Here is a 25,766-nt window from a genome sequence, read left to right as displayed (position 1 = left end):
TACATGCACGCACATGCACACACACACACACACAAACACACCGCCTTCACTGCTCAAAAAAGGATTCCTTTCCCCTTTCACAAGCCTTAGGACTTAGCCCCACCCTTATTAGTCACACAAAAATAAGGCAGCTCTTTAGGGTGCCATGAGCTGGACTGCTTGCGTGCTGCCCTATGCAAGAGAGAGAGAGAGAAAAAGTTTCATGGCATAAACCTGACAGCTACCGGGTCCTGCCTTCAGGGAGAAAGCCCCCTGCTTTTCACTGGGTGACGCTAGCAAGACCTGGTCAAGGCCAAGGAAGATTCTGAACTGGTGAGCAGAACTTAAGAGCAATAGCTACTTGCTACTTCTGCTTCTTCTTTTCTCTTTCTTCTTCTTCCTGGCAAAGTAAGGAAAGATTCAGAAGACAGACAGATAGACAGACAGATCCCTCTTTCCTTTCTCTCTCTCTCTCTCTTTTTAACAAAAACTGGAAACACTGATTTATTGTTAAGAACTATAACCAGCCCAGCAAGGATAATGCAAGACTCAGCTTTGGTGCTTTTTGGTACAGTAAACTTGACCGAAGTGTGTTCAGCTCAGTTAATAATAATGACAGATTGATTATTTCAAGGGGATCACGTTCCAGAGAGGCATTTTCTTCGACACAAACGGAGTCCGGTTGTTGTTCGGTTTTACATCCGCCTGGCAGCAGTCGGGCGACCGGGTTGCCAAAGAGCAAATCAAAACCACCTGGCTGGTAGATTTTTGCTCAGTTTGCAAGGGAGTGGGGAGTGAGTTGTGGCAAAAGCTGGGTGCGTGTGTGTCTCGTGTACGTTATAAGAGAGAGCTGGGCTTCCCTACACAAGCTTCTGTTTAAGTGGTTTGACTCACTTCGGTGCCAGGTGGGGTTTGAGGCTTGAAACTCGAAAAGAGTGGCAGGTTTGATGACACCGGTTAGACAAGGAGAGAAGGAGTCACTACACTGTTTGGGGGAGCGGATTGTCTCCTCGCTCTTTCTTTCGGCATGATCCGGTGAAAGTCATTTTAGAATGCTTGGAGCCGGGCACCTCTTCAGACCTTCCCTTCAGAGAGAGAGAGAGTGAACCAGAGAGGGAGAGAGTTCATAAACTAAGAGAAAAAATAAACAGTGCCATCTTATGCTTACTTAACAATAGAAGCCAGTCCTATTGTATTCAATGGAATGTATTCCCTTGTAAGGACCAAACTTTATAAAGCAGTAGGGTTGCTCCTCTAACAAAAAAAAAAAGATCCACCGAACACTGCTCAGTTAATTTTAAACTTAAACTTTCAGTTTTGAGCCGTCCCTGCCTGTACTAGTTTCTTATTGGAAATCTCCATTCCTTAGATGGAACGGCACCCGAAGGTGCTGTTTTGCCTCATGTTTCCATACTTTTGTTTGGCGTGTCTAACTCGGTGTCGAAAGACTGGATTTTAGGTCATCGCTGAAATGTTCTTTCTCCGAACAGGCGAAGGGAACTGTGAACAGCAGGGGAGGGGGAGTGAAACGGAGGCTTTCCAGGGGCCGTGAGACTACGGCGCCCATCACTCCTAGTCAGCATAGCCATGGGGAGGAACGCTAGAACTGGTAGTCTGACAACATCCTGAGGGCCACACCTTGCCCATACCTGATGTATAGAAAGAGAGAGAGGAAAAGATGTTCAAGAGGGTGCATAGCAGAAGATAAGAAGTGGGTGAGCAGGACGTCTGAGGTGTGCCTGTTTCCTCTGAAATCTTCTGCCCACACAAGGACTGTGCAGCCACTGTTCATCCTGAGGGACTCGCCATGGATTGGAGGAATACCTGACTCCCCCAAAAACCTTTTCCTCACGCAGAAGGAACCCTGGTTTTCTAGAGTCTAATACGGTGGAGAAAAAGTTCAGTGGACTAATATGCCACAATTCTCTTATCCACAGGGATGGGGTATCTATCACACACACCCCTCAGATTTCTCTCTGAGTTTAGCTGGAAACCTCACAGTATTTGGGGTTGAGAGGTGGCTTTTTCTGCCCCACTGTCTTGCCGTGAGCTATCCTAGTTTTAATCCAGATACTTTAGGGTAGCTTGAATGGACTATTGAGATCCATTAGCTTCACAAAAGACCTGGTGCTGGTAGAAATTTAAGCTGCTGTTCAAGGGTTTCTTGATACGGGGACAGCAGTTCAGAAATATGTTTGAAGGTAAGGCCTTGGAGGCTTAGCAAATATCATGATAAGTTTCTGGATTTCGCAGTGCGCCGCTCCACCGCCAGTTATAGCTTAGTGGAGAAAATTTCAACTAGAGGCAAAGAGATACTCAGATAAATTTTGGCGTTCTCTTAGTCAGCAACTAGGTGCCTTCAAGTCTCAATTGACTTAAAGCAACCCTAGAAGGGCTTTCAAGGTAAGTAAGCTATTTGAGGAGTGGCTTTACGAATTTCACTCCCCCCATGAGTTACCATGGCCAAGTGGGAATTCAAACGCTGAGCTCCAGAGCCCTAGTCCATCACTCTGTTCACTACATCATGATGGATACCACGTGGTCTATAAGAAAGTGACTGAGGACATTCCTGATTCAAATCATACCTTAGCCAAGAAATCTCTAGGCAAATCCACAATCAGTCAATCTTTCTTTAGTCTCCCACCTGCAAAATGGGGCTAATAATACCAGCCTCCTTTTCCAAGTTACAGTGGTGCCTCGTTGGACGATGATAATCCATTCCACTGAAATCACTGTTTAGCGAAATCATTGTCTAGCGAAAAGCATTTCCCCATTGGAATGCATTGAAACCTGTTTAATGCGTTCCAATCGGGAAGAATCGTCGTTGTCTAGCAAAGATCGGCCATAGGAAGGCCTCTTTGTGAACCGCCGATCAGCTGTTTAAATTGCTGTCTTGCGAAGCTTAGGTCCCGAAAACACCTGTTTTGCGAGCGCGGAGGAAGCTGTCAAAATCGTCATCTAGCGAAAATTGGTTTGCGAAGCAGGGACCAAACATTGTCCAGCGAAATTCCCCTATAGGAATCACTGTTTTGCGAATCACTATAGCAATCGCAAAAAGTCAATGTCTAGCGAAAAAATTGTCATGCGGGGTAACTGTCTAGCGAGGCACCACTGTAATTTTAAATGTAACTAGTATAGTAACCAAAGCCCTACAACACTAACTTATAGACTGGGGTAATGTTAAGTTTTTATAAAATACATAAAATGCCATATATGATACATTACTATCAGTTATGTAGAATAATAAATAGATGCTGATCCATTAAATTATCTTTTAATGCCATTGAAGAATGCCAAAGGAAAGCATGGAGTGTGACCAATCTTAGAATTTGGTTGAATAAATAGAAGGATTGTAGCTGTGTCATAGAAGTCAGAATGGATTTGGCCTAGAGCACTTTCCTTAAGATGAATTATGGAACATAAAACAAAAAGATAAAATTGGCTTTGCACTGTACGTGTTATGGCGCTATGTAGAGTTGGGCACATACTGGGTTCGTGCTGGATTGCTTATCAACCAAATAGGTGTCTGGAGGTTCAAAGCTCTCCTCTGGTGGGCGCCTATTCAGAAGTAGCATCCTCGCTTCCCTGCCCTGCTTCCTCTGGGATCTGTATCTGATTGGGTGCCCACTGAAGGAGGTGGGGCTTCAGAGTGACGAACACTTGTTTGTCCAATAAACAAATGGGCACGAATCACCCGAATCCGCAGTTCGTGTCCGTCTCTAGTGTTACATGTTCTTGCTTTATTACATGATGTTGAATAGAAAACTGGTGAAAAGACAGTTGTGTTTGAGATGTGGCTATATCACAGGATGTTCACAGTTATTTGGAATGAGATGGTGAACAGTGGAGAAATATTATGATCAGTGAATAAAGACCAAGAAATCATTAACACATAAAATGAAGTAAACTGGAATGCTTTGGCTATGGAATGCTACGTGAAAAGTGCCGATTGATACAGCTGATCATTCAAGGCAAAATAAATGGGAATATAAAAGAGGTGGAATTTCTTGGCTAGAAAATGTAGCATTCGCATGAATACAGCATAGCATCGGTGTTGACAAATGTTGTATACAAAGGCAGAGCAACCAAGAGGATTTCTAACCTCCAAGATGAATTAGAAGGGGGGGGGAATCACTGTTATTGTTGTCAAGAGAAACATTCATAATAATCCAAAAGCAATCCATAATATGACACACGATGAGTCTGCTGAGGGTGTGTACGCCTGATGGCAGACAAGGTTGGACTAAATACCGTTGCTTGGACAAATTTTTCTTCCTCCTTTTGTCCTTATAATAATCTTAGAACTGCAGGGCCGGAAGTGACCTTATAGTGACGGATAGCCACTGTCAAGGAGGCACGGCGGGGATTCGAACACTCAACCTCCGCAGCCAGATACCAAGCCCACTGAGCTACATATAAAAGTGCTCAGGGTGTAGCTCAGCTATGATCAGTTCTTAGAACAAAGAGGTGCAGATATATTTTTCTCATTTGTTTATTGTAAGGTAGGATGCAACATAGGGACGTGGTGGCGCTGCGGGCTAAACCGCAGAAGCCTGTGCTGCAGGGTCAGAAGACCACCAGTCATAAGATCGAATCCACGCGACGGAGTGAGCGCCTGTCGGTTGTCCCAGCTCCCGCCAAGCTAGCAGTTCGAAAGCATGCAAATGTGAGTAGATAAATAGGGACCACCTCGGTGGGAAGGTAACAGTGTTCCGTGTCTAAGTCGCACTGGCCACGTGACCACGGAAGATTGTCTTCGGACAAACGCTGGCTCTATGGCTTGGAAACGGGGATGAGCACCGCCCCCTAGAGTCGAACACAACTGGACAAAAATTGTCAAGGTGAACCTTTACCTTTTTAGGATGCAACATGTCCCCCCAGAATTCCCCAGACTGGGCAAAATTAGAAGAGCGTTGCTTGTTTTTCATTTTTTTTTTGGTGGGGGGGCTTTTTTTAAATTGCTGAAAAATTGAATTTTGCACCAAAAAAATTTCACGTTGTGCCAAAAAAAAAAAAGAGAGAGAGAGTATTCTATGAAGAATGGTGATATTTTGCAGAAAATGGGATTCAGAAACACTAAAATGCGAATACCTTGGATATACTGTACGGCTGACAAAGGGTACTGTGACCAGTGAAGGTACACACCAAAAGAAACAGGTTATTCTTTAAGGGGTCACATACCTTTTGCTACACATAGCAGCCCAGTAGCCACTGACTGCCACTGGCTTCCCAGTGCCTTGGCAGTTAAGAGGTTAATAATTGCTCCGGAATCCTTCACCGTAGACCGACAGCTCACCTGTCATGCCCTCCCCCTGCCAGTGAACTCCCATTTAAGAACTGCGTGGAATGCAGAGGCCGGAGCTGCACAGTTATAAAACTGTTTGCTTTGAGCAAGTTCTGGCAGAGAGTAGAAAAATGTGTAGCACCCACTTAAAGAAGTAGCTGCTTTTTGACTCCCAGAAATCCGGGAGTCAGACTCCCGGCTGGGTAATTAGGATCAAGGTACGAACAGGGTTGCCCACTTTTTCCGCAGGCTTTAATGACAGCCCCGAATGTAGAAATCACGCCGCTCAGGTTTTTCCGGGCTACCCAAAGCTACTGTCATAAATGTTGGTTTGAGCTGGTAGAAGCGAAGGGCAGGGCCTGCTTGCAATGATGTTAATCGCTACTGAGCAATATGCAGGATATGGGGGTTTTTTTGAAACGCAGTGGCAAAGTCAGGCAGAAAAGAAAGCAGGATGAGAGCCTTTGGTGTCCATAAATGATGGACTGCTATGCCCCCACCACCACCAGCAGCTGCTGGTCTTGTAACTTCGCCAGAACCTGGGTCTCTAAACAGTAGGAAGTGACCGACACCTTTGGCCATGTCGATTTCTTTCCCGATTTCTCCAGATCGAGCGTCTAGAAAAAGCTCAGATCCCTTTTGTTTTCCTGGTCCGTTGGAAGCCCTACTGGAAAAATTGTATCCATGTAAATTGTATTTAGGAATTCAGTCCGACCAACCCGGAGCCACTCGGATGAATCACCAGGCGAGAGAATGTGGATTTGATTATAACCCTTTGTTTACTAGCTGGGCAGACGACTGTTGCATCCTTCTTATACTGTTAATATTTTAACTGCTGTTTAGTACCTGGCATTACCATAATGATGTTGTTGTTTAGTCGTTAAGTCGTGTCCAACTATGACCCCATGGAGCAGAGCACGCCAGGCCCTCCTGTCTTCCACTGCCTCCCGGAGTTGGGTCAAATTCATGTTGGTCGCTTCGGTGACCCTGTCCAACCATCTGTTCCTCTGTCGTCCCCTTAATAGCTAATACCTAATTGATCTTCACATGGCTGCATAGCTTGGGTGGCTTTGGGCAAGCTGCACAGTCGCAGAAAATGCCCCCGGAAGAAGGGAATGGGATACCACTTCTGGGTATACTCGGAAAAAGGACACCATAAGTCAGAATTGACTTGACTGCCAATGATGATGATTACTTGGTCTTCAATTGCTATAATGACCTCTGTCAAAATAAAATCAAAACAACCAAGCAGCAGAGGCAAATCTTTTAAGGACCATTACACTTTTGCTTTTAATGGAAATCTGGCTGCATCTGCACTGCATTATTATAGCAGTGGTACCACTTTGATTTTCATGGGTCTATCCTAAGAAATGCTAGGATTTGTAATTTGGTGGGTCCCTCTGCCAGGGCAGGTGGAAGCCCTCCCCCCAAATTTGGGGCTGAGCACCCCTCCATCCTGTCCCATGGGCCACTCCTGTAGAGGATTCTGCATCCTTCACTACACTAAAGTTTCCAGTATTCCCTTAGCAGATAAAGTGGGGTGGAACTGCTATCAGTGTGGCTAAATCTGGATCTGAGCCATCACATCTAAAAAGCTGTAACATGCACAGTGTACAACGCATAAGGAATGAAAATTATAAATAAATATTGCATGGTATGGGCAGAGTGCAAAATAAATATTCACATCATGGTGACAATGAGCTTCCCTCTGACCCTTCCAATTAATATAGATATTGCTCATTTTCTGAACATGTCTAGCTTAAATACTTTCTAATACAGTGAATTTCATCATCTAAATCAGAAGACACCGTTGTACATTCAAGAACATGCATTCCAGTTGTAAACTTGTTAATGGAGGGATTCTGGGAGTTGGAATCCAAAAGAGTAACTTGTGAAGTCTGGGTAACATTTTATATCTGCTTCGGTGGAAGCAACTCAATTCTCTTGAGGGACGAAGCGAACTTTACATCGTCCTGCAAACTGCAGTTAGTGAATCAGAACTGGCTCACCAGCACAAATTCACTGGCAAGGGCTTCAAAACCAAATCTATGCAACCCATACAAACATCTGCAGGGCAGCGTCAGGAAACTTGAGTCATCCGAATGCTTAAAGGCAATAAAATAATAAAACATTGGCAGCAGTTTGTCCGTCTGATTCGTACAGCCAGACAAAAAGTAAGAGGTTTGCTCATTGCTCCACCGTCTCTGAATTGAATGAGAACAGGGAAATAGATCATCACAGATTTTGCTCTTACAGGTCAGAATGAAAATTTTCAAATGTTCCCTCCTTACTGGGAAAGAATATGAGTGATTTTACACATTTTTGGAAGTTTTTCGCAAAACATTCATGGAAGTCTTTTCCCCCCCTGCTGAACATTTAGTATTTTACATTAAGGAACTTGTCATCTAAGCCAGAGTTCCTCGTGTTTTACACACACACACACACACACACACACACACACACACACACACACACACACACACACACACACACACACACACACACACACACACACACACACACACACACACACACACAATTTGTGCGAAATACAAGGTTTTTGTGTGACATACAAATTTCTTTTTTGTGCAAATGATAAGGGATTTGCCCCGATGCAGGGGAAAAAACATGCTCACCATTCTGCCTTTGTATCATCATCATCAGCTTAGAACTACAGAACTTGAAGGGACCCTGTGGATCATCTAGTCCATCCCCTGACATGGAGGCCCAGCAAGGAACCAAACTTTCAACCTCTGCCTTTGGAGCTAAAGACCTAAACCATCAAGCTATCTAGCATTCACCTTAGAATGGCAGAATGGGAAGAGACCCTGTAGATCAGTGGTCCCCAACCTTGGGCCTCCAGATGTTCTTGGACTACAACTCCCAGAAGCCTTCACCACCACCTCTGCTGGCCAGGATTTATGGGAGTTGAAGTCCAAGAACATCTGGAGGCCCAAGGTTGAGGACCACTGCTATAGATCATTGAGTTCAGCCCTTGTCAAGGAAGCAGAGTGGAAGATTCAAACTCCCAACCTCTGGCTTTGCAGCCAGAGACCGAAACCAGTGGGCTGTCCAGCAGTTCTTAGAGTGGGAGATTTCAATATAAGACACCCTTTTTCATTGACCACAAGAAGAAATGGTGAGAGTTTCTGACATCCTTAGTTTAGAGCAGACCCATCAAAAACTAGAAGAGACACAGTAAATCCACTGAGACATAAAACACACCCATTTGATCTGCTTGTTTCAGCTGGAGCTAAGCAGTTGGATTCAGGGGTCCTCAAAAGTAGCTTGATCTGCCGAGAATACAGGATGCAATGGTTCCCCCCCCCCCTCGGTGCCTCGCGGTGGGACAGTCCGTCTCTTTAGCTGTCACGTTCAACCTCCTTGTGTCCCTAATAATTGATTAGCAAATGTTGGGCGATTCTTCAAAAATAAATTGAAATTATCAAATTCAATTCACACACGTTGCTCCAGCATGGTATGGGCCATGCTGAATGTTCCTGCCATGTATATGTAAAAAGATGTGGAGCCTTTTTTTTTAAAAAAGTTGGTAACCCAAGTTCACCACTAATACCGTTGAACCCACACTAATTCAAACCCAGATTTTTGGCAGTTTACTCAAAATCCTGGGCTTAAATATAATACTGAATACTGTATATTTCAGTTTCTTCCTTCTTCGCCTCCCCCTTTTTTAAAACTTACAGTTCTTTCAGTTCAGAAGACATAAGATTTTGGGACATCATCTTTTAAAATGAACTGACCTGGAAGTTTTTGCCTTCCCTTATCCGGTGGCATTCATTACTTCCCCATTAAAGTTGACCTTAAAGGCAAAGGTTTCAACTCCATTGGATATCTTGGCAACTGCAGATAACAAATCAATTAGTTTTCAATGCCATGTCTAATTATCTAAACAAAGGGAGATAGCTATGACATAGCTGCTTTATGTATACACACTTGTACAACTAAAACCAGCATCAAAATGTTGACATTTGTGGATGTGGGTAAATTCCTAAAACAATTGCATTTTGTTCAAATATCCATTTTTTTCACCATTTAAATGCATGATATCAGGGTCATTTGATAAGGGCACACACACACACAAACACTTTTATATACCATATAAATTATATATATAATTTATATATACACACTGGCTAAATCCAGTTATCTTCATGGTATACTCACCTGTGGTCTAGCTGTTAAAATATCCGTTGAGATTAAAACCATCTATTGAGATTAAAACCAAGTGGGGGGGGTCAAACCTGACCCACTCATGCCCATTTATTTGAGTTAACCAGGTTACAACTGTTGAATGCTAGTGAACTCAGCCATGCTTCTGATGCTATGTTAAGGCTGCCACCTTTTTATTCTGAGAGGCTCCTCGCCTTTAACACCTAGCCTGCTGCTGAGCAAACCACAAACCTAACTTTGTCACTATCTGAATTTAGCAAGTACAGAGAGTTATAACTTTTCTTTAGTTTAACAACATTGATAGATTTCTTTGCAAATGCAACAGGAACAACTTGAAACTTTAGTGAATGGGCGAGAAAGCCAGATAGTCAGATTTTCCCGCCCGTCTTTGCCAAGAATTGCCCAACAATGTCCAGAGAACAGCTTAATTCCAAAACAAGATGTAAAAATCTTTCCACGTTCATTTTGTTGATGTTTCTCCGAATCACACATGCATTTTCTCCTTGTTTTTATTTTGCAGTCCGTTTGAAGATTTGCAGCCCTTCTTGAAATCTCTCTGCAGTTGCTCCACATGCTTCCTAAGGCATAACTCTTATTTACTCATTTTATCTAATTTAGGCAATTTGTCCCAAGTACCTAAAGCATATTTACTCATATATGTGTTTTTTAAAATTATGTGCATGTTGACCATCTGCATTGAAGAGCGTGTGCCTTGCTTTGTGCATGATTTTACATCTCCAAAATGTCAAGTGTGAAGCATGTGAATCCTCAAAGCAAGGTCCATTTTCTCTTGCAAGGTGTGAAATGCTCATCTTGTCGAAACAGCCCAGCCCAGCAAAAATTCGTCTCCTGACCCACAGCCAAGCCACACCTTGAGAAATGCAGGTCAGGTTCCTTTACAGACGAATCCACAAAGATCATGTCTTTCCAGGTGGAGAAGGCAGAGTCAGGAAATTTCACTGCCTTTTGCCGCATTGCAACCACCTCCTTAAAAAAATTAATCTTGCATGTAATTTTCTCTACGGATCTCATGGGTTTTTTCTGGCAACAGGAAGCTTGGGGGAAAAAAATCAGCGAGTTGCTCCATTTCGATTGGGCATTGTGGCTGCTTTACTTTTAAAGAGCATGCCGAATGGGACGGAAGAAAATACTGTATGCGAACCATAAATATCTGACGATCTGACTTATCATACGGTGGAAAGAAGAGGCGGTGGGAACTGACAAGTTGAAACAAAAGCTGCTCCACCTGTTTGGTGTGTCCTGTCCCTGACAGCACACCGAAAGCTAAATCAATGGCTTGCAAGCACCTTGATTAAAGGGAAGGGAAGGCTCGTTTATATGGTTGATTGATATTTAACTGGATTGCTGGAGGAGCCTCTCTCCCTCAGAACATCAGCCCACACCACCTCGTTCTTCACAAGGCCGGCTACACCAGGGGAACCTAAAGAAGACCTTCACCAGAAACGGTGCCTTCTCAGGGGTGGCCCCTTCTTTATGGAATGGGCTCCCAATAGAAGGATATAAGGCCTCCTCCCTTCCATCTTTTAAGAGGATGTTGTTTTAACATAGATTAACAATCTTAGAACTGCAGAGCTGGATGGGACCCCTAAGGATCATCAAGCCTGTAAAGGAGGCCCAGTGGGGGAATCGAACGCCCAACCTCCGACAGCGCAGCCAGAAACCTCAACCTCTGTGCTGTCCAGGAGTTCAAAATAATGTATTTTTTCAAGAAGCCTTCAAGGACATCCTCACCAAAGTTAATGTTGTATGTGTGTACCCCATCTTGCCATCATGTTGGCTTTTTATGTATTGTCATACCTACTTAGAGGTGTCTACTGTTGGTATCTGGGATGGAGAGTTTTGTTGTGTTGTCTTACTGTAAACCACTTAGAGTAGTGTTCTGCGCTAGGTCAGCAATATAGAAATGCGATAGATAGATAGATAGATAGATAGATAGATAGATAGATAGATAGATAGATAGATAGATAGATAGATAGATAGATAGATAGATAGATAGATAGATAGATAGATAGATAGATAGATAGATAGATAGATAGATAGATAGATAGATAGATAGATAGATAGATGGATGGATGGATGGATGGATGGATGGATGGATGGATGGATGGATGGATGGATGGATGGCAAATACTATTCTTTCAAACTACAACATCCAAAATCCTCCAGACATCATAGCCAATGGCCGAATCTGATAGGGCAGCTTCTGGGACTTGGTAGTATGAATGATTTTCCCATGTCTGCAAAGACCCCTTGCTGTCCCGGCCAGACCTAAGCTGGACTGAAAAAACAGATGGATTGAAGGTGGCCAGCCAACTGAGCTGGCCTGCTCTTCTGCCCTTGGGAGCAGTCTGGTCTTTCAAACCCAACTGCCGAAGCTTTTCATAGCACTGGGCTGGGGAGGAGGGAGTTGATCCCCTGCCAATTTTTACCCACCAAACTGCTGTGGCTCAGTGGGTTGGGTATCTGTCTGCAGAGACAACAGGTTGGAAGTTTGATTCACCTCCGTGCCTCTCAGGACAAGAGCCAGCTTGTGTAGCCTTGGGCAAGCTGCACAGTCCCAGGGCACCACAGACAAGAAGGGAATGGTAAACCAACCTCTTCTAAGTATCCTGTATGAGAAAACCCCCGGAAAGGGGCACCGTAAGTCAGAATTGACTTGATGGTGCACGATAATAACAGGGACCGGTGGGAAATCTGGCAGTCCCAGATGATTGCATTAACTTACGTGCATTTGAAAAATGGGGATACTGACAGGGCAGATGTTATTTCCATGCCTTTTTAATGCAAATTTACTAATTTGGTACCTCTCTTAAACTTTTGGATGGAATGAATCTGAGATCGTTTTTAAAAGCCCAAGGCAGGAGGAACCAAAATGGAAAAAGTCGCCTGCCTGAGCCCAACATTTCGAGAGCTTAATGCAGAGGTGGGATTCAGCAGGTTCGCACCTATTCTATAGAACCGCTTCCTAAATGTACTATTGGTTCTTAGAACCGTTTGTTGGCCTGAGATGAATGAAGGAGGAGGGGCCAGGTGACCAGCGATGAGTGAGGGGGAGGGGCACAATTAACTGCCTCCCTTCCCACTCCACACTGAGCCGTCTGAGGTGGGATATGGGTGAGAGAGATAAAGCCCTGGAAAGAGCAGAGGTGTCACTGGGGGAAAAGGGGGGAGGATGAGTCCTTGATGTCACTGGAGGAAAGCCCATGGCCTCGAGGCAGAGGGGTGTGTGTGATTGACAAGGCATGAGGGGAGGACACAGAGGGAAAAGTTTTGGGGTGAGACCACTTCAATCAAACAAACAACCGTCCTCGTTTTACTATGATTTTTTTCAAGTTAAAGGTACCACATAAGACTGTTGCTCTGCCTAGAAACAGTTTTTTTTAAATCCCAGAGAATATCCAATGCATGAACCAGTGACAGTCTCACTGATCCACGCAAGCAAGGTATGCAATAGAAAAGTCACTCACACCACAAAGAGATGAAACCTCCAAGCCTCATTTAGAGTAACAAAGAACTCTTCCTCCTGCCCCAAAACTGACAATTTCGGGAGACAAATGGCACACATATGGCCCACTCTGTTAGAAGGAGGAAGACAGCTATCAGTATTTTAACACTAGTAAGACTTACTATTCTTGAAGGCCATATATCCAGGGCCAAGAAAGGAAAACACATAAACATATCAATAGATAAGGGGAATTGAAACTCTTCTTTCCAGACATTCAGACGCATCTTGACCACAGGTCAACATGGGGGGTGGGTGGGGGCCGGAGGGACTCCGAGGGGGAGGGACCATCATGAGAAGGCAGCATTCTCCAGAAAAGACATACATGAGAGCATACTAATCAAGCATTTGTTGATATTGGCTGTTGTGGGTTTTTCGGGCTCTTTGGCAGTGTTCTGGACCGATTGAGGTGGTGGGGTTGAGGTGGAGTGGCAACAGATTGAAAAGAGACCATACCTTCCAAGCCAGAAGGAAGCGGGAGGGGGGAGAAGAACTCCTCAACAGGTGTGCAAAGGCAGCCTCCAGGTAACAACAAGCAGGGCTATCAGTCATTTCAGGAGCAGGAAAGGGGATGGAAGCAATTTTTACTGGTGAGCTATAGGGTGAAATAGGAGGTAAAGGGAAGGAGAGATGTGTCAGTTCTCTGTCAAACCTGGTCATAAGCACCCACTGTGAGGTGTGTATTTGTGTGTGTGTGTTTGGCACATGCCCATGGTGAGGTTAACAGCAGCGGCATGCCCAAACAGATACACTTATCCAGATATCTTAATCATGTGAGAAGTAGTTGTGATGATAGGCAGTAGGGAGACCACTGTAGAAGAAACTCTCATCGGATCCCACTGTCCTGGACATTTATTTATTTATTTATTTATTTATTTATTTATTTATTTATTTATTTATTTATTTATTTATTTATTTATTTATTTGCCATTCGGGCATAGAACCTGTTGTTAATTTATTTGAATCCCACCACTGGCTTAATGTTTAAAATTCTAGTTTTTTTTAAAAGAGGCTCATGGTACTTAATACTCATTACCAGTATCCTGTTACTTATTAACCCTGGTCGATTCCGCATGAGTTTCCTTCTCTTTTCCTACCAGTTTTGCAAGGGGAAACCTGCCAATGTTTTCCACAAATGGAACTCCCCATTGTTTTCAGCCGTTTAGCTTGTAGGACTTCAAGCCAGAAAATGCTGGGGCAAACATGGAGGGGTCTAAGTCTAGAACTTTCTCATTCAACACTGGAGGCATTCAAGAGAAAACTACACAACAATTTGTCAGATCTGCTTTGATTTAGGTTCCTGCCTTGAGCACGGGATTGGACTCAATGACTTTAGAGACCCATTCCAACTCGTATTTTTCGCTCCATAAGACGCACCTTTCCATAAGACGCACCAATTTTTTAGGAGAAGAAAACAGGAAAATATAATCTGTTTTCTTCACTCCATAAGATGCAGACTTTCCACCCCCCTGTTTTGTGGGGGAAAAGTGCGTCTTACGGTGCGAAAAATATGGTAATTTATGATTCTATATTTCTATATACATCAGAAGAGTATAATAAGATTCTTATGCCACAGAAGTTGCATGGAGTAAGGGAGATCCTTGTTTTGCTTTGCTTCTAAATTTAGCAAAACTAACAATGAAGGCATTAAAGCTGTGAAAAATTCAAAGGTGGACCAAAGCACATTTGACTGAGTTTCCTCCATTCCCATTGGGCATTTTATCCACCATTTTGTTCCAGCGAAATCTGGTAAGCATGGCTCTGTCTAACAGGGAGACAACCGTATAAGGTCTGCCTGCCAGATAGGCATTAAACAGAAGTAGCTTCTCTTTGAAGAAGAGAGAAAAAGGTAACAACCTAGTTCTTTACTAGCCTGAATGAATAAGCATGGACTTAAAAGCTAGGCTTGTAAGAGATAAGCACTTAAAGCGTCATGCCTCAATAGCTGAAGCTGTCCCTGCCAGTTCAATTTTTGCTAACCAAAAAAGGCCCAAGTTATTTCCATTCTGAATGTGAAGCTTATTGCAAATGTAGGTAATGGGTGGGAATTTAGAAATGACCTTAAGCAAAATTCTCACTCTCCGTTAGCTGGTCCATTCATAGGGTAAGATAAAGCCGAGCTAGGAAACATCCTGATTCCGGTGTGGTGCGGTGGATAGAGTAATGGACCGGGACTCTGAAGAGCAGGGTTCAAATCCCTGCTGAGTCAGGTAATGGAAACTCGCTGGGGGAGCGGAACTGGTAAAACCACTCCTGAAATATCTCAGTTACTTTGAAAAGCCCTAACAGAGTCACTATAAGTAGGTTCCGACTTGATGAAATACAGAACACTGCTCTCTTTTTTTCCCTCTGAAGTCAAGGAAGTGGGATAAATTTGCCGGGGGCCTGAAAGACTAGGATAGGAGGCGAACCACGGGTGGTGGGATCGTACGGGTGAAGAGATGAGGAGCCAAAGAGGAAGCAAAACTGGGAGCTAACTGGAAAATAGGGCTTATCCTGGGCTTTCCTCGTGCCACATTCCTCTTTGCCCGTCATTCCACTCCTACTGAATTCTGGCTTTAATTGTGAAAATTAACATCGTGATTGTGTTAGAAACACACACATGCCATGGGGGGTGGGGGAGAGAAAAAGAACACATCTTGATGTAATCCAGATGATTGCCTCGAGATGGTGTTACATAAAAGACTGCAAGACAGCCTGGCATGCTGTTTGACAGAGCCCAAATGCCGGGATAAAAGAATCAAGATACAACCGATTATTGGGCAACTTTTAACATGGCTTTAAAAAGAAAAGTTTAGCAGTTTATCCTTCCTTGGAGGTGGCAGGCACACAGGTTTTTTAGAAACAAATGGGAGAAACTGAAAGCCCTGGGACACTATGAAAATTTACTGTTATGGACTAAGACTTCCAGAATACCACAGAATAGTCTTATGTAAGTGTGTAGGGACATGGTGGTGCTGCGAGTTAAACCTCAGAAGCCTCTGTGCTGCAAGGTCAGAAGACCAGCCGTCATAAGATTGAATCCATGTGGAGGAGTGAGCTCCCTTTGCATGTCTCAGCTCCTGCCAACCTAGCGGTTCGAAAGCATGTGAAAATGTGAGTAGATAAATAGGTACCACCACGGTGTGAAGGTAACCGCATTCCATGTCTAGTCACGCTGGCCACGTGACCATGGAAACTGTCTTCAGACAAATGCTGGCTCTACAGCTTGGAGACGGGGATGAGCACCGCACCCTAGAGTCAGACACGACTGGACTAAATGTCAAGGGGAACCTTTACCTTACCTAAGTGTGTGTGTGTATATAAGCAGAAGAACTTGGCACAATGGTAGCTGGGGTGTGTGTGTCAAATGACCGGGTTTGCACACCTGCAAGCAAACAATTCCTGTGGCATCCAGTTTTCACTCATTAAAGCTGATTTCAGGGTGCACGCAACTCACATGCAATGGGACGAAGGGGCATGAACTCCAAAATCTCGAAAAGATGCCTGTTGCACGACAAACGGAAACCAGTCCTCCTCCTGGATACCTTCTTTCGAAGGAGCACAGGCCTGGTCCACCAAACTCTGAGTAGACCTGTTCTACCAGAGGTTCAATCTGCCTCCGTCTTACGACAATTAGATATAGATGCCTGGCCCGTCCCAGAGGTAGGGAAGTTTTGGTGGCCAGGGGCAAGGCCCCAATGACCCTTGTTGGTTCAAGAATAATGTGATGGTCTCAACATTTTATTTGGCTTTTGATTTTGCCCGTCTTTCCTCTGTGCGGGTGGATTTGAGTGGTGCGGTGCTCTGAAATGAATAAAAAGGAAAAGGAAGACAGCCCCCGACTTTCAGTAGCTTCTACAAAGTTCAGACAGGACTTTTTTCTAACCCTGCCTGCAAAGGCTGGGGAATGATCTGGGGACAGCCTGCATCCGAAGCCTGTACTGAGCTATGGGCCTCCCTACACAACTCAGACGAAGCGGGTTGGGGAGAGTCCACGGCGACTGGTGGCTCCACTGTCAGGGGGGGAATTATTCCACTCCAGGTTTTGGAAATGCATGACAGCTTCCCCAAGCACTCACCCTTCTGTCCCAAAGAGGTTCAGCATTATGGGTAGTTCCTTCCAAGTATCCTACGACTTCACCATCCATCCCGCTGCTGTTGGAGGTACAAGCCTCCATGGGCTGAATTTCACTGGCACCTGTCTGTTTATTTCCTTCCACTTCTATTGCATGCAACTCAAGTTGCCTTTCATCATATACTAGTTTTTGCATCCCAGAGGGAGCTGGGTGCTACCTTGAAAACAGGGTGCGTCCGATCAAAACCTTTGCCTTTCACCCAGTTTCTCATTAGCCGCTTGTCCTTAAGCCAAGGATGCTCAGGGACAGCCAGGAAGCCGCCGAGGTTGAGCATCAACAAGATTACCCTACTGATTAGTTGGCTTTTTATCTTAATAGCTCAACAACCTTGATGAATACGTGTTGTGACACCAACATTTTCCACAAGAGCAGCCTGGATGTCCCGAATAAATCAAAGTTATTGGGGCAGCTACATGGCCAAGATTACTGCCGAATAGTTCAGTGGTTAACACCTCTGACTATGGAGGCAAAGGTTGGGAGTTTGATTCCTCACTGGGCCTCCTTGACAGGGACTGGACTTGATGATCTATAGGATCCCTTCCTGCTCTGCAGTTTTAAGATGGTGATGATTCTGCATGTCCCCTCTCTTCTCTTCCTTCCCTCACAGTGTCTCTCAGACACACACAGCCCTTGCGACTCTGGCAGAACAGAAATAGCTCTCTGTGGTACCCTGATCCTGAAGGGGAGCGGTACCTCACTTGACCTAATGGACCTCCTTCCTGCTCTTTCCTCTGCTAGAGGAGCCATTGGGGAGAGGAACCGACACTAAGACCATTGTGGAATGGAGAACATATGGCTCTCAAGATCTGGTTAGACTACAACTCCCATCAGCAGTGGAAGCCAGCAGACCCATTGCTGAGGGATGATGGGATTGGGAGCCCAACTACCTCTGGGGGGCCCTGTTTATCCCAGATTTGCTCCATTCGAAGGGTCACCCAGTTATTCTTGAGGGCAGACCTGGTGCTATTGCGTTGGCCACCCACACTTACTTCCTGGACTGTTGGCAGGTCATCTTGTCACAGTCTTCCCCACAATTGTGCAACACATTCCATTTCTGTCTAAATTGTAATCTGTGGCTGAAATTCAGTAATAAGACACAACTAGAGCCGGCCCATTGAGTCAAAGCGACCTACGGAGGTGCTGACTTGCCGAATCCCCCCTGATTCAGTGCACCTACTCTAATAGCAACTTACTACTGGATTTTCTCCTGCCAACCTAGCAGTTCGAAAGCATGTAAAAACTGTGAGTAGATAAATAGGTACCACCTCGGTGGGAAGGTCACAGCGTTCCGTGTCTAGTCGCACTGGCCATGTGACCACGGAAGATTGTCTTTGGACAAACGCTGGCTCTACAGCTTGGAAACGGAAATGAGCATCGCGCCCTAGAGTCGGACATGACTGGACTGAATGCCAAGGGGAACCTTTACCTTTACATTACTGGATTTCAGCCCTTATGTCTAAACTTAGATCTTCATGTACAAAATGAATACTGTATAGAAAAATCTAATGTACTTCTGCATTTTCTTTTGAGAAAAATATGCAACCCGCCAGTCCTTGATTTTGTAACTTATCCAAAGGTGGCAGGTCCATTCCAGAAAATGGAGGTCCTCCAAGATTCAGTCTCAGGCCACCTCCAGCCAGCCCAGCCCAACTTGCCTTCCTACTAAAGATGGAGGGTCGGGACCCCCCAACCCCACATTCTCCTGCTGTGGATGCTTCTGTAAGGGCACACACACATGTGAACGAGTAAAGTCTACCCTTCCCCACTGTATTGTTTCTAACCATCTTCTTTGTCGATTTTAATGGTTCAAACATATATACTTGATTCTACTGGCATTCTGGTGGGCTTGCTTTACATGACTGAATGATGTTATTTACTTTAGCAAAGTGTGGTTTTGTCTGTTCTTATTCTTTTAAGGTATTTGTCAGCTGCCTTGAGCACTCTCTTCGAAGGGAAAAACAGAGCATCAATGCAATAAAATAATTAAATTGTTGTTAGGTGTCGCCAAGTCACCTCCAACTTATGGCAACCCTACAGATGACCAATCTCCAGAACTGCCTTGCTCAGGTCTTGTAAACGCAACCCTGTGGCTTCCCATGGGGAAATCAGTCTGTCTCATATTTAGTCTTTCTGGTAGTCCAGGGTTTCTGCAAAAGCTTTCCTCCACCAGTATATTTCAAAGGAATCAAAATAAATAAATAAATGCCCATAATTTTTTTTTTGCCCCAACGCTGCTTGTTCCTCTCCGTTCTGCCCCCAGTGGTCAGCTGTGTCCTCAGCTCCATCAACTATAATGGGCAAGAGCCACCACTGAACATAGTTACATTTCTTGACTTGATAAACCGTAGGAATGATTCTCATTTGCTATATTTCTTTCCCTCTATCTCTTTCTTCCCAGGCTGAAGTGAGCGGCCCCTCCAAGAGACTGCGGCCGCCATGGACTGGAAGACCTTACAAGGCCTCCTGAGTGGGGTGAACAAATACTCCACAGCTTTCGGGCGCATCTGGCTCTCCGTGGTCTTTGTCTTCCGCGTCCTGGTTTACGTGGTGGCGGCCGAACGAGTGTGGGGGGACGAGCAAAAGGACTTTGACTGCAACCACCGCCAGCCCGGGTGCACCAACGTCTGCTACGACCACTTCTTCCCCATCTCCCACATCCGCCTGTGGGCTCTGCAGCTCATTTTCGTCACGTGCCCTTCGCTTCTGGTCATCATGCACGTGGCTTATCGGGAGGACCGGGAGAGGAAAAATCGGGAAAAGAACGGGGAGAACTGCCCCAAGCTGTACAGCAACACAGGCAAGAAACACGGGGGCCTTTGGTGGACTTACCTTCTCACCCTCTTCTTCAAGCTGGGCATCGAGATTGTCTTCCTCTACCTCCTGCACCGGATATGGGACAGTTTCGACCTGCCTCGCCTTGTCAAGTGCGACTTGCACCCTTGCCCCAACACGGTGGACTGCTACATCGCCCGTCCGACGGAGAAGAAGATTTTCACCTATTTCATGGTAGGGGCGTCCGCTTTGTGCATTGTCCTCACCGTGTGCGAGATCTTCTACCTGATCTTCAAGAGGGTGGTCCGCTCGGTCCAGAAGATAAAGAAGAACAAGAAGTCCCTCACCTACAGCAAAGCGTCTACCTGCCCTTGCCACTCGAGAATAGAGCATGATGGGAAGTTGAAGAACTCCACCCTGGATGCCCTCCGAGCCTCTGCCCCTAACCTCACCTTAATCTGAGCTGGGTGAGGTAAGGAGGGTCTGTCCAAAAAGGTCAACAACATGCTTGGATTATTTCATTGGGACGTGGATGTTTTTGGAACAGGAAAGGGGGAAAGGATGGCATGAAAGGGGTGAAGTTCCGCCTTTGAGTTGCCAACAAGGGGGAGCACTGTCACGTTTGTCAGGAAGCGCCGCCATGCTTGTTGAGGCCTGAAGGCAAGACCATGGCCTCACCGTCTGTTTACATGTTATGGCTGCACGGAACAGGCATGGTTTGCATGCTCCAGCAGATGAATGGCTGGCCTACCACCAAAGAAAGCTGAACCCCTTTGAAATCCTAATGGCCATGCTTTCCCTTTTTAATTTTTTTAAAAAAAACTATCTCAAAAAATACAACATGATTCATTCTAGGCAGTCAACTATGAGAGTTCGCTCTGTTTTTGCATATATTGAGGTCGTTGGAAGACCCATTGGAGCCAATAACCTATAGCTTTGAAGGGGGGGATTGACATTCATTCATTTTCTTAGAGGGTGTGGCAAAATCCTTCCCCTGGATGGCGGGGGGAGGTTGAGTAAGGAAGTTCAACAAGCGTGCCTCATGAAGTCCAACCTCTTCGTGAAGGCTGCCATTTTCTCAAGGGACAAAACATCTCTTGTTTCCACCCCAAAAAAAAGCAGCCACATGGATCAAACAGAGCTTCTATATGTATTTTTTTTTAAAAGAGGGGGATATTTTGCACAATTTGTAGCCCTGCTCAGATGAAGGAATCAGCTTTATACATCTCTCCAGAGAAGCTGCTCAAGTGCCTTCTTGTTCTACTGTTTACACATTCCTTTTACACCAGACAATGTACTCAAGAAAGGACATGTTGTTGAGAAAGGTCAAACGAGAGCATCACCATAGTATTCTTCCCTCCAAATTCCACACAGTCAGTTGTTCCCTCCAACTTCCTGTTGACAGACAGAGGGACCCTCGGACAGAGCTGGCCTTTCCAGGATGGCGTTTAGACTTTCCACCGAAATCAAACCTAGCTAAATATGAGATTTGAAGGTTCCTCCTCAACTGAGGAGGCTTTTCATTCATGTCCTTAGAAGGGTTTCTAAGGACCCTGTAAAACCCTTCAAAGGACGTGGATTAAAAGTCGAAAGGTTCCCCGGCTGGTGGAGGGAGGGGCACGCCAACAACCAGAGGGGAAAACCCAAAGCGAAATCCTCAATTTGCTTTTGGTTGTTGAGTTGTGAGTTCTCTCCTAGGAAAGAACTTCGCTTCTAAGTGAAGTTGCAGGAACCCTGAGGGAATTTTGAAGGAAACAGAGGTGTCTAGACAATGAGAGAAATATCTCAGGTTGCTAGCGTGCATCCTCAAAAAAGACACACACAGAGAGAGGGGGGTCCTTGAAAACTTGGAATTAAAGCTAGAGATTCAAATCTTCTTGGGCCCCACAAAGAACAACGTGAGTTTCCACTCCTGGTATTTGAAGGTTTCTAGCCTCAAACCCTTTAGAAAGTTTGTACATCCACCTGAGTCCTTCTTTCGAGGGCCAAAGGTGGCAGCTCAATAGAGTTGATATGTAGGCCTGTTATTCTTTTGTCCAACATCCTTTTGCTTTTTAAAATTGTTTCGATGGGCTCATTTGGCAACCAAACACAAAGGCAGCCCTGAATAATGAGCATCTGTTCTTCAAAGGATTTGGTTTGAAAGGAAGCTCAAGCTTCTCTGTGGAGAGGTAAAAAAAAAATAACAAGTGTGCATGTAGAAAGAGGGTTCAGCAAATGTGTGTAACAAAAGAGAGGTAGGATACAGATGCTTGTGGGAAAAGCAAGCAAGAGCAGCCTTTAGAGGCCCAGGAGAGAAGATGGGAGAGAAGACTCCGGAAGAAACAATGAGTCAGTTGAGTTGATCTGCTTAACATGTATTTAGAGGCAGTGCTCCTATCAGTGGTGGAAGATGTCTGTTTGTCAAAGGGTATAATTTTCTTCACTTCATGGTACCAACCCTACTTGACTTTGTGGCAAGTCACTGTCAGATGACAAAGGCTTAATTTGCAAGTCTGATTGCTCAGGCACATGTCACTGAGGAAATGCAGTTGCTGGAAGAGATATGGGTTAATTGGAGAAAATAATAATTATTTTTTAGGTCAGACAACATTATAGATAGGCATAGAAAGTACAGGAAGACTAGTGAGTTGAAATTTTCAGAAAGGCAGGGAGATTCATTATCCACTTGTTTCAGGCTTGGTTTGCCAGCGGTTTACTTAAACTTTTTTCTCAGTCACAAATATTTTCTATTCTCTTTGATGCTGAGGAATCCATATACAGTATCTACAAGACCAGTATCCACTGATTAAAAGAAAAGTCTAAAAATATTAAAAGAAAAATCCTTGAAATATATATTTCTAAAGATGAAGTTACCAGAACTGGCCACTCGAGGGAGCCAGAGACCATAATATATTTCACTGGAGAAATATTTTTCTATGTTGTCATTTTAAGAATTGGCCACTAGAAGGTGCCAGAGACCATGTACATAGTGTTTGCTATAGTCTGCATTGTTCAGCATCCTTGGGAGGAGGGCTTGGAACAGATGCCCCACAAATCAGGGCATCCTTCTGTACCTCCGCCATCTCCACATTACTAAAGATTGTGGATGATATTTGCTGGCCAAAGCACCATCTATTTTTGTTTGTAAGGATAACGTACGTTGCCACCATCCAGCCTATCCTGATCTCTCCAAACTGAACTGCAAGGTTTCCGGAAGCTGCCGCAGGGTGAGAGCATGTCGTTTTTTTTCCAAGCGCCCACATGTTGTTGTGAGCTCTCCCTATGATTGCACCACATCTTTGGGAGCAGCTTGCTCTTGGGTAGGTGATTAAGACTCGTGATCTTTCCCAAAGGCTTGGAAACATTGCCGGAACCAGTTGGGTGACACGGATCGACGCCGCCATCTGCATTTCTGGAGTCTTCTCGCAGGGAAGCCTGGGAGGAACTGCACGGTCTGTACTTAAGGATTTAACACAGGTACCAACACGCTTTCCAGGGCCTTAGCTGAGTTCCGTGAGGAAATCCGATCAGTGCCTCCTTTTGTCGAAGCTTAGCTATTGCTGCCGCTTTTCTCGTGAAGGACTTCCTGCAAACTCCAAGAGTCTATCGCACGTTATTTGAAAACCACTGCTGTGATGGTCTGAATGCACAGAGATCTGAGTTCAAGTCTCCAGTTGGCCATGAATCTCCCTCCTGGGAAAGTCACTCCCTTTCTCTCTCCCTAGCCAACCTCGCCTGCTTTTTCTTTTTCATTGGGATAAAACGGGATAAGAACTCTAGTGGTGTAGTTTTTAGAGTGGTGGGCTTGGCTCTGGATTCAGGTTCCCATTCAATCCTAAATCCCACTTGGTTGGTCCTCATGGGAAGGGAGGAGAGTGCCTTCAGATTAATTGGGAGGGTGAGGAGTGAGGGAACTGAAGGTGTTCATGCAATCATAAATGGTGGCTCAAGTGGGAGGCAAGGAGAAAGCTCACCTCAGAATTGAGGCACAATTGTTATGGACAACATCTTGGCTGAACGATGTGGAGACACACATGTCCGCACCAATAAGAGAGGACAGGAAGGAAATCAAAATCACGAAGGATCAAAATCATCATCACCCCTCTTGCAGCTGCAAAGGTGGAAAGGATCCTATGGGTCCTGGAGTCCACCCTCTGTCAAGGAGCCAGATCTCTTGAGAAGCTGCCTGATAAGAGTCAAACCCTAAGTCCATATGGATTAGTTTTATCCATTCCTGGCAGCAGAAATCCAGGGATTCAGGCTGGATTCCTTCCTAATCTTACCCAGAAATCCCTGGTGGTCTCCCATCTAAACACTAAACAAGCACAACTCTGTCTATCTTCCAAAATCAGAAAAGAATGTGTATGGATAGGAGAAAAAATGTTCAGGTATCTTTCTGAGGTAGCTTTAAGCACCAGATCAGTCTCCTTCTTTCCTTCTTTCCACCTATCCATCAACCCCTTCCTTCCTTCCTTCCTTCCTTCCTTCCTTCCTTCCTTCCTTCCTTCCTTCCTTCCTTCCTTCCTTCCTTCCTTCCTTCCTTCCTTCCTTCCTTCCTTCCTTCCTTCCACCTATCCATCAACTCCTTCCTTCCTTCCACCTATCCATCAACCCCTTCCTTCCTCCCTCCCTCCCTCCCTCCCTTCCTTCCTTCCTTCCACCTATCCATCAACTCCTTCCTTCCTTCCTTCCTTCCTTCCTTCCTTCCTTCCTTCCTTCCTTCCTTCCTTCCTTCCTTCCTTCCTTCCTTCCTTCCTTCCTTCCTTCCTTCCACCTATCCATCAACTCCTTCCTTCCTTCTTTCCTTCCTTCCTTCCACCTCCATCTCTTTCATTGTGTTCCTTGTTTCCAAAGGAATGTGTTTACAAGCTACACGGCATCCACGCCACAGACGGATTTGGGCGTTGGGCCAGGCCTGCAGCTCCTGGAAAAAAACAAAAAACAAAAGTCAACCTTTTGCTTATCCATGTGGCATAATTGACGAACTTCAGCAGTATTTCTCAAGACTCCTTCTCGGTGCCCTGAGCAAAGACCTATCGGTTCCTCAATCGCTGAACAAATATTATGTTTGTGTAGCGAAGTGTGTAATGCAGAAGGTCAAATAAAATGTTGCTTTGTTTATATGAATGTCCGCCAGGTCCTTTGTTTGTGGCGATAAGTTCCTGCGAAGTGGGAGAGGAGAGAGTTTGTTAGCAAATGTAACAAATGTATAAAGTGGATAACCCAGAAAACAGGATGTAGGTGTCCGAAGCATAATAATATGGATTAAGGAACTTGGGGGAAAAAGTTTTGGTCACGAGAAATAACAGCCTGCCTGAATCTGGTGGCTTCCAGTTGCATTTGGCAACAACTCCCATCATCCTGAGCACCATGCTCTCTGAGTATTTGTAGCTCAACACATTTGCAAGACTTCAGGTTGGAAAAGGCTGAGGGGAGACACATGCTATAGATTATTCCATGTTATAGATAATCCATCCTCACAAGAGAAAAATCCTTAGCTGCTGAAAGCATCTGCATACAGTACAAAGGAAGAACTTTTCTCCCCTCACATTATTTACAGTCTGACTGTTTTCTCCCCAACATGTGTCCTTTCAAGCCCTAATCACAAGCTATCTAACTCCCAGGCCTCATTCTGCCCTGAGATTTGCTGTTTAGAAAAATAAATGCCTGCACATTGCAGAAAGTGACATTTGGGAGTAGAGCAATTTCCTGCCCTTTCTCTGATTTCTTCCCTTTTGTTGTCCATCCTTTCTCTCCCCCTTTCAGAAGCAGAGAAAGGGTAAGACTAGGATGCTTTTTAAAAAAGTAACATAATTGATAAAGAAAAAGAAAACAAAAGTTTCAGGCTGTAAAGGAAATTGTTGTGGAGCTGAATTCCATGCCTGGAACAAGAAGGTACGAAAAACAAACAAACAAA

The 25,766-nt window shown here is 44.8% G+C and overlaps 1 protein-coding gene across 1 annotated transcript; it reads left to right on the top strand.

Annotated features, from left to right (window-relative positions):
* The first annotated feature begins 62 nt into the window (after positions 1-62).
* GJB3 (gap junction protein beta 3) lies at positions 63-25,766 on the top strand. Its single transcript, XM_020800072.3, has 2 exons — positions 63-312; positions 19,494-25,766. The coding sequence occupies exon 2, from the start codon at positions 19,532-19,534 to the stop codon at positions 20,327-20,329; it is 798 nt and encodes a 265-aa protein (XP_020655731.3). The 5' UTR covers positions 63-312; positions 19,494-19,531; the 3' UTR covers positions 20,330-25,766.

Source organism: Pogona vitticeps, chromosome 9 (assembly GCF_051106095.1).
Source record: "Pogona vitticeps strain Pit_001003342236 chromosome 9, PviZW2.1, whole genome shotgun sequence".
Taxonomy (NCBI): Eukaryota; Metazoa; Chordata; class Lepidosauria; order Squamata; family Agamidae; genus Pogona; species Pogona vitticeps.
The sequence above is the reverse complement of the archived record's forward strand: the minus strand, read 5'-3'. Positions and strand labels throughout refer to the sequence as shown.

Excerpts from the sequence above, each read along its gene's own strand:
- GJB3 (XM_020800072.3), top strand. The coding sequence starts at position 19,532 with ATGGACTGGAAGACCTTACAAGGCCTCCTGAGTGGGGTGAACAAATAC.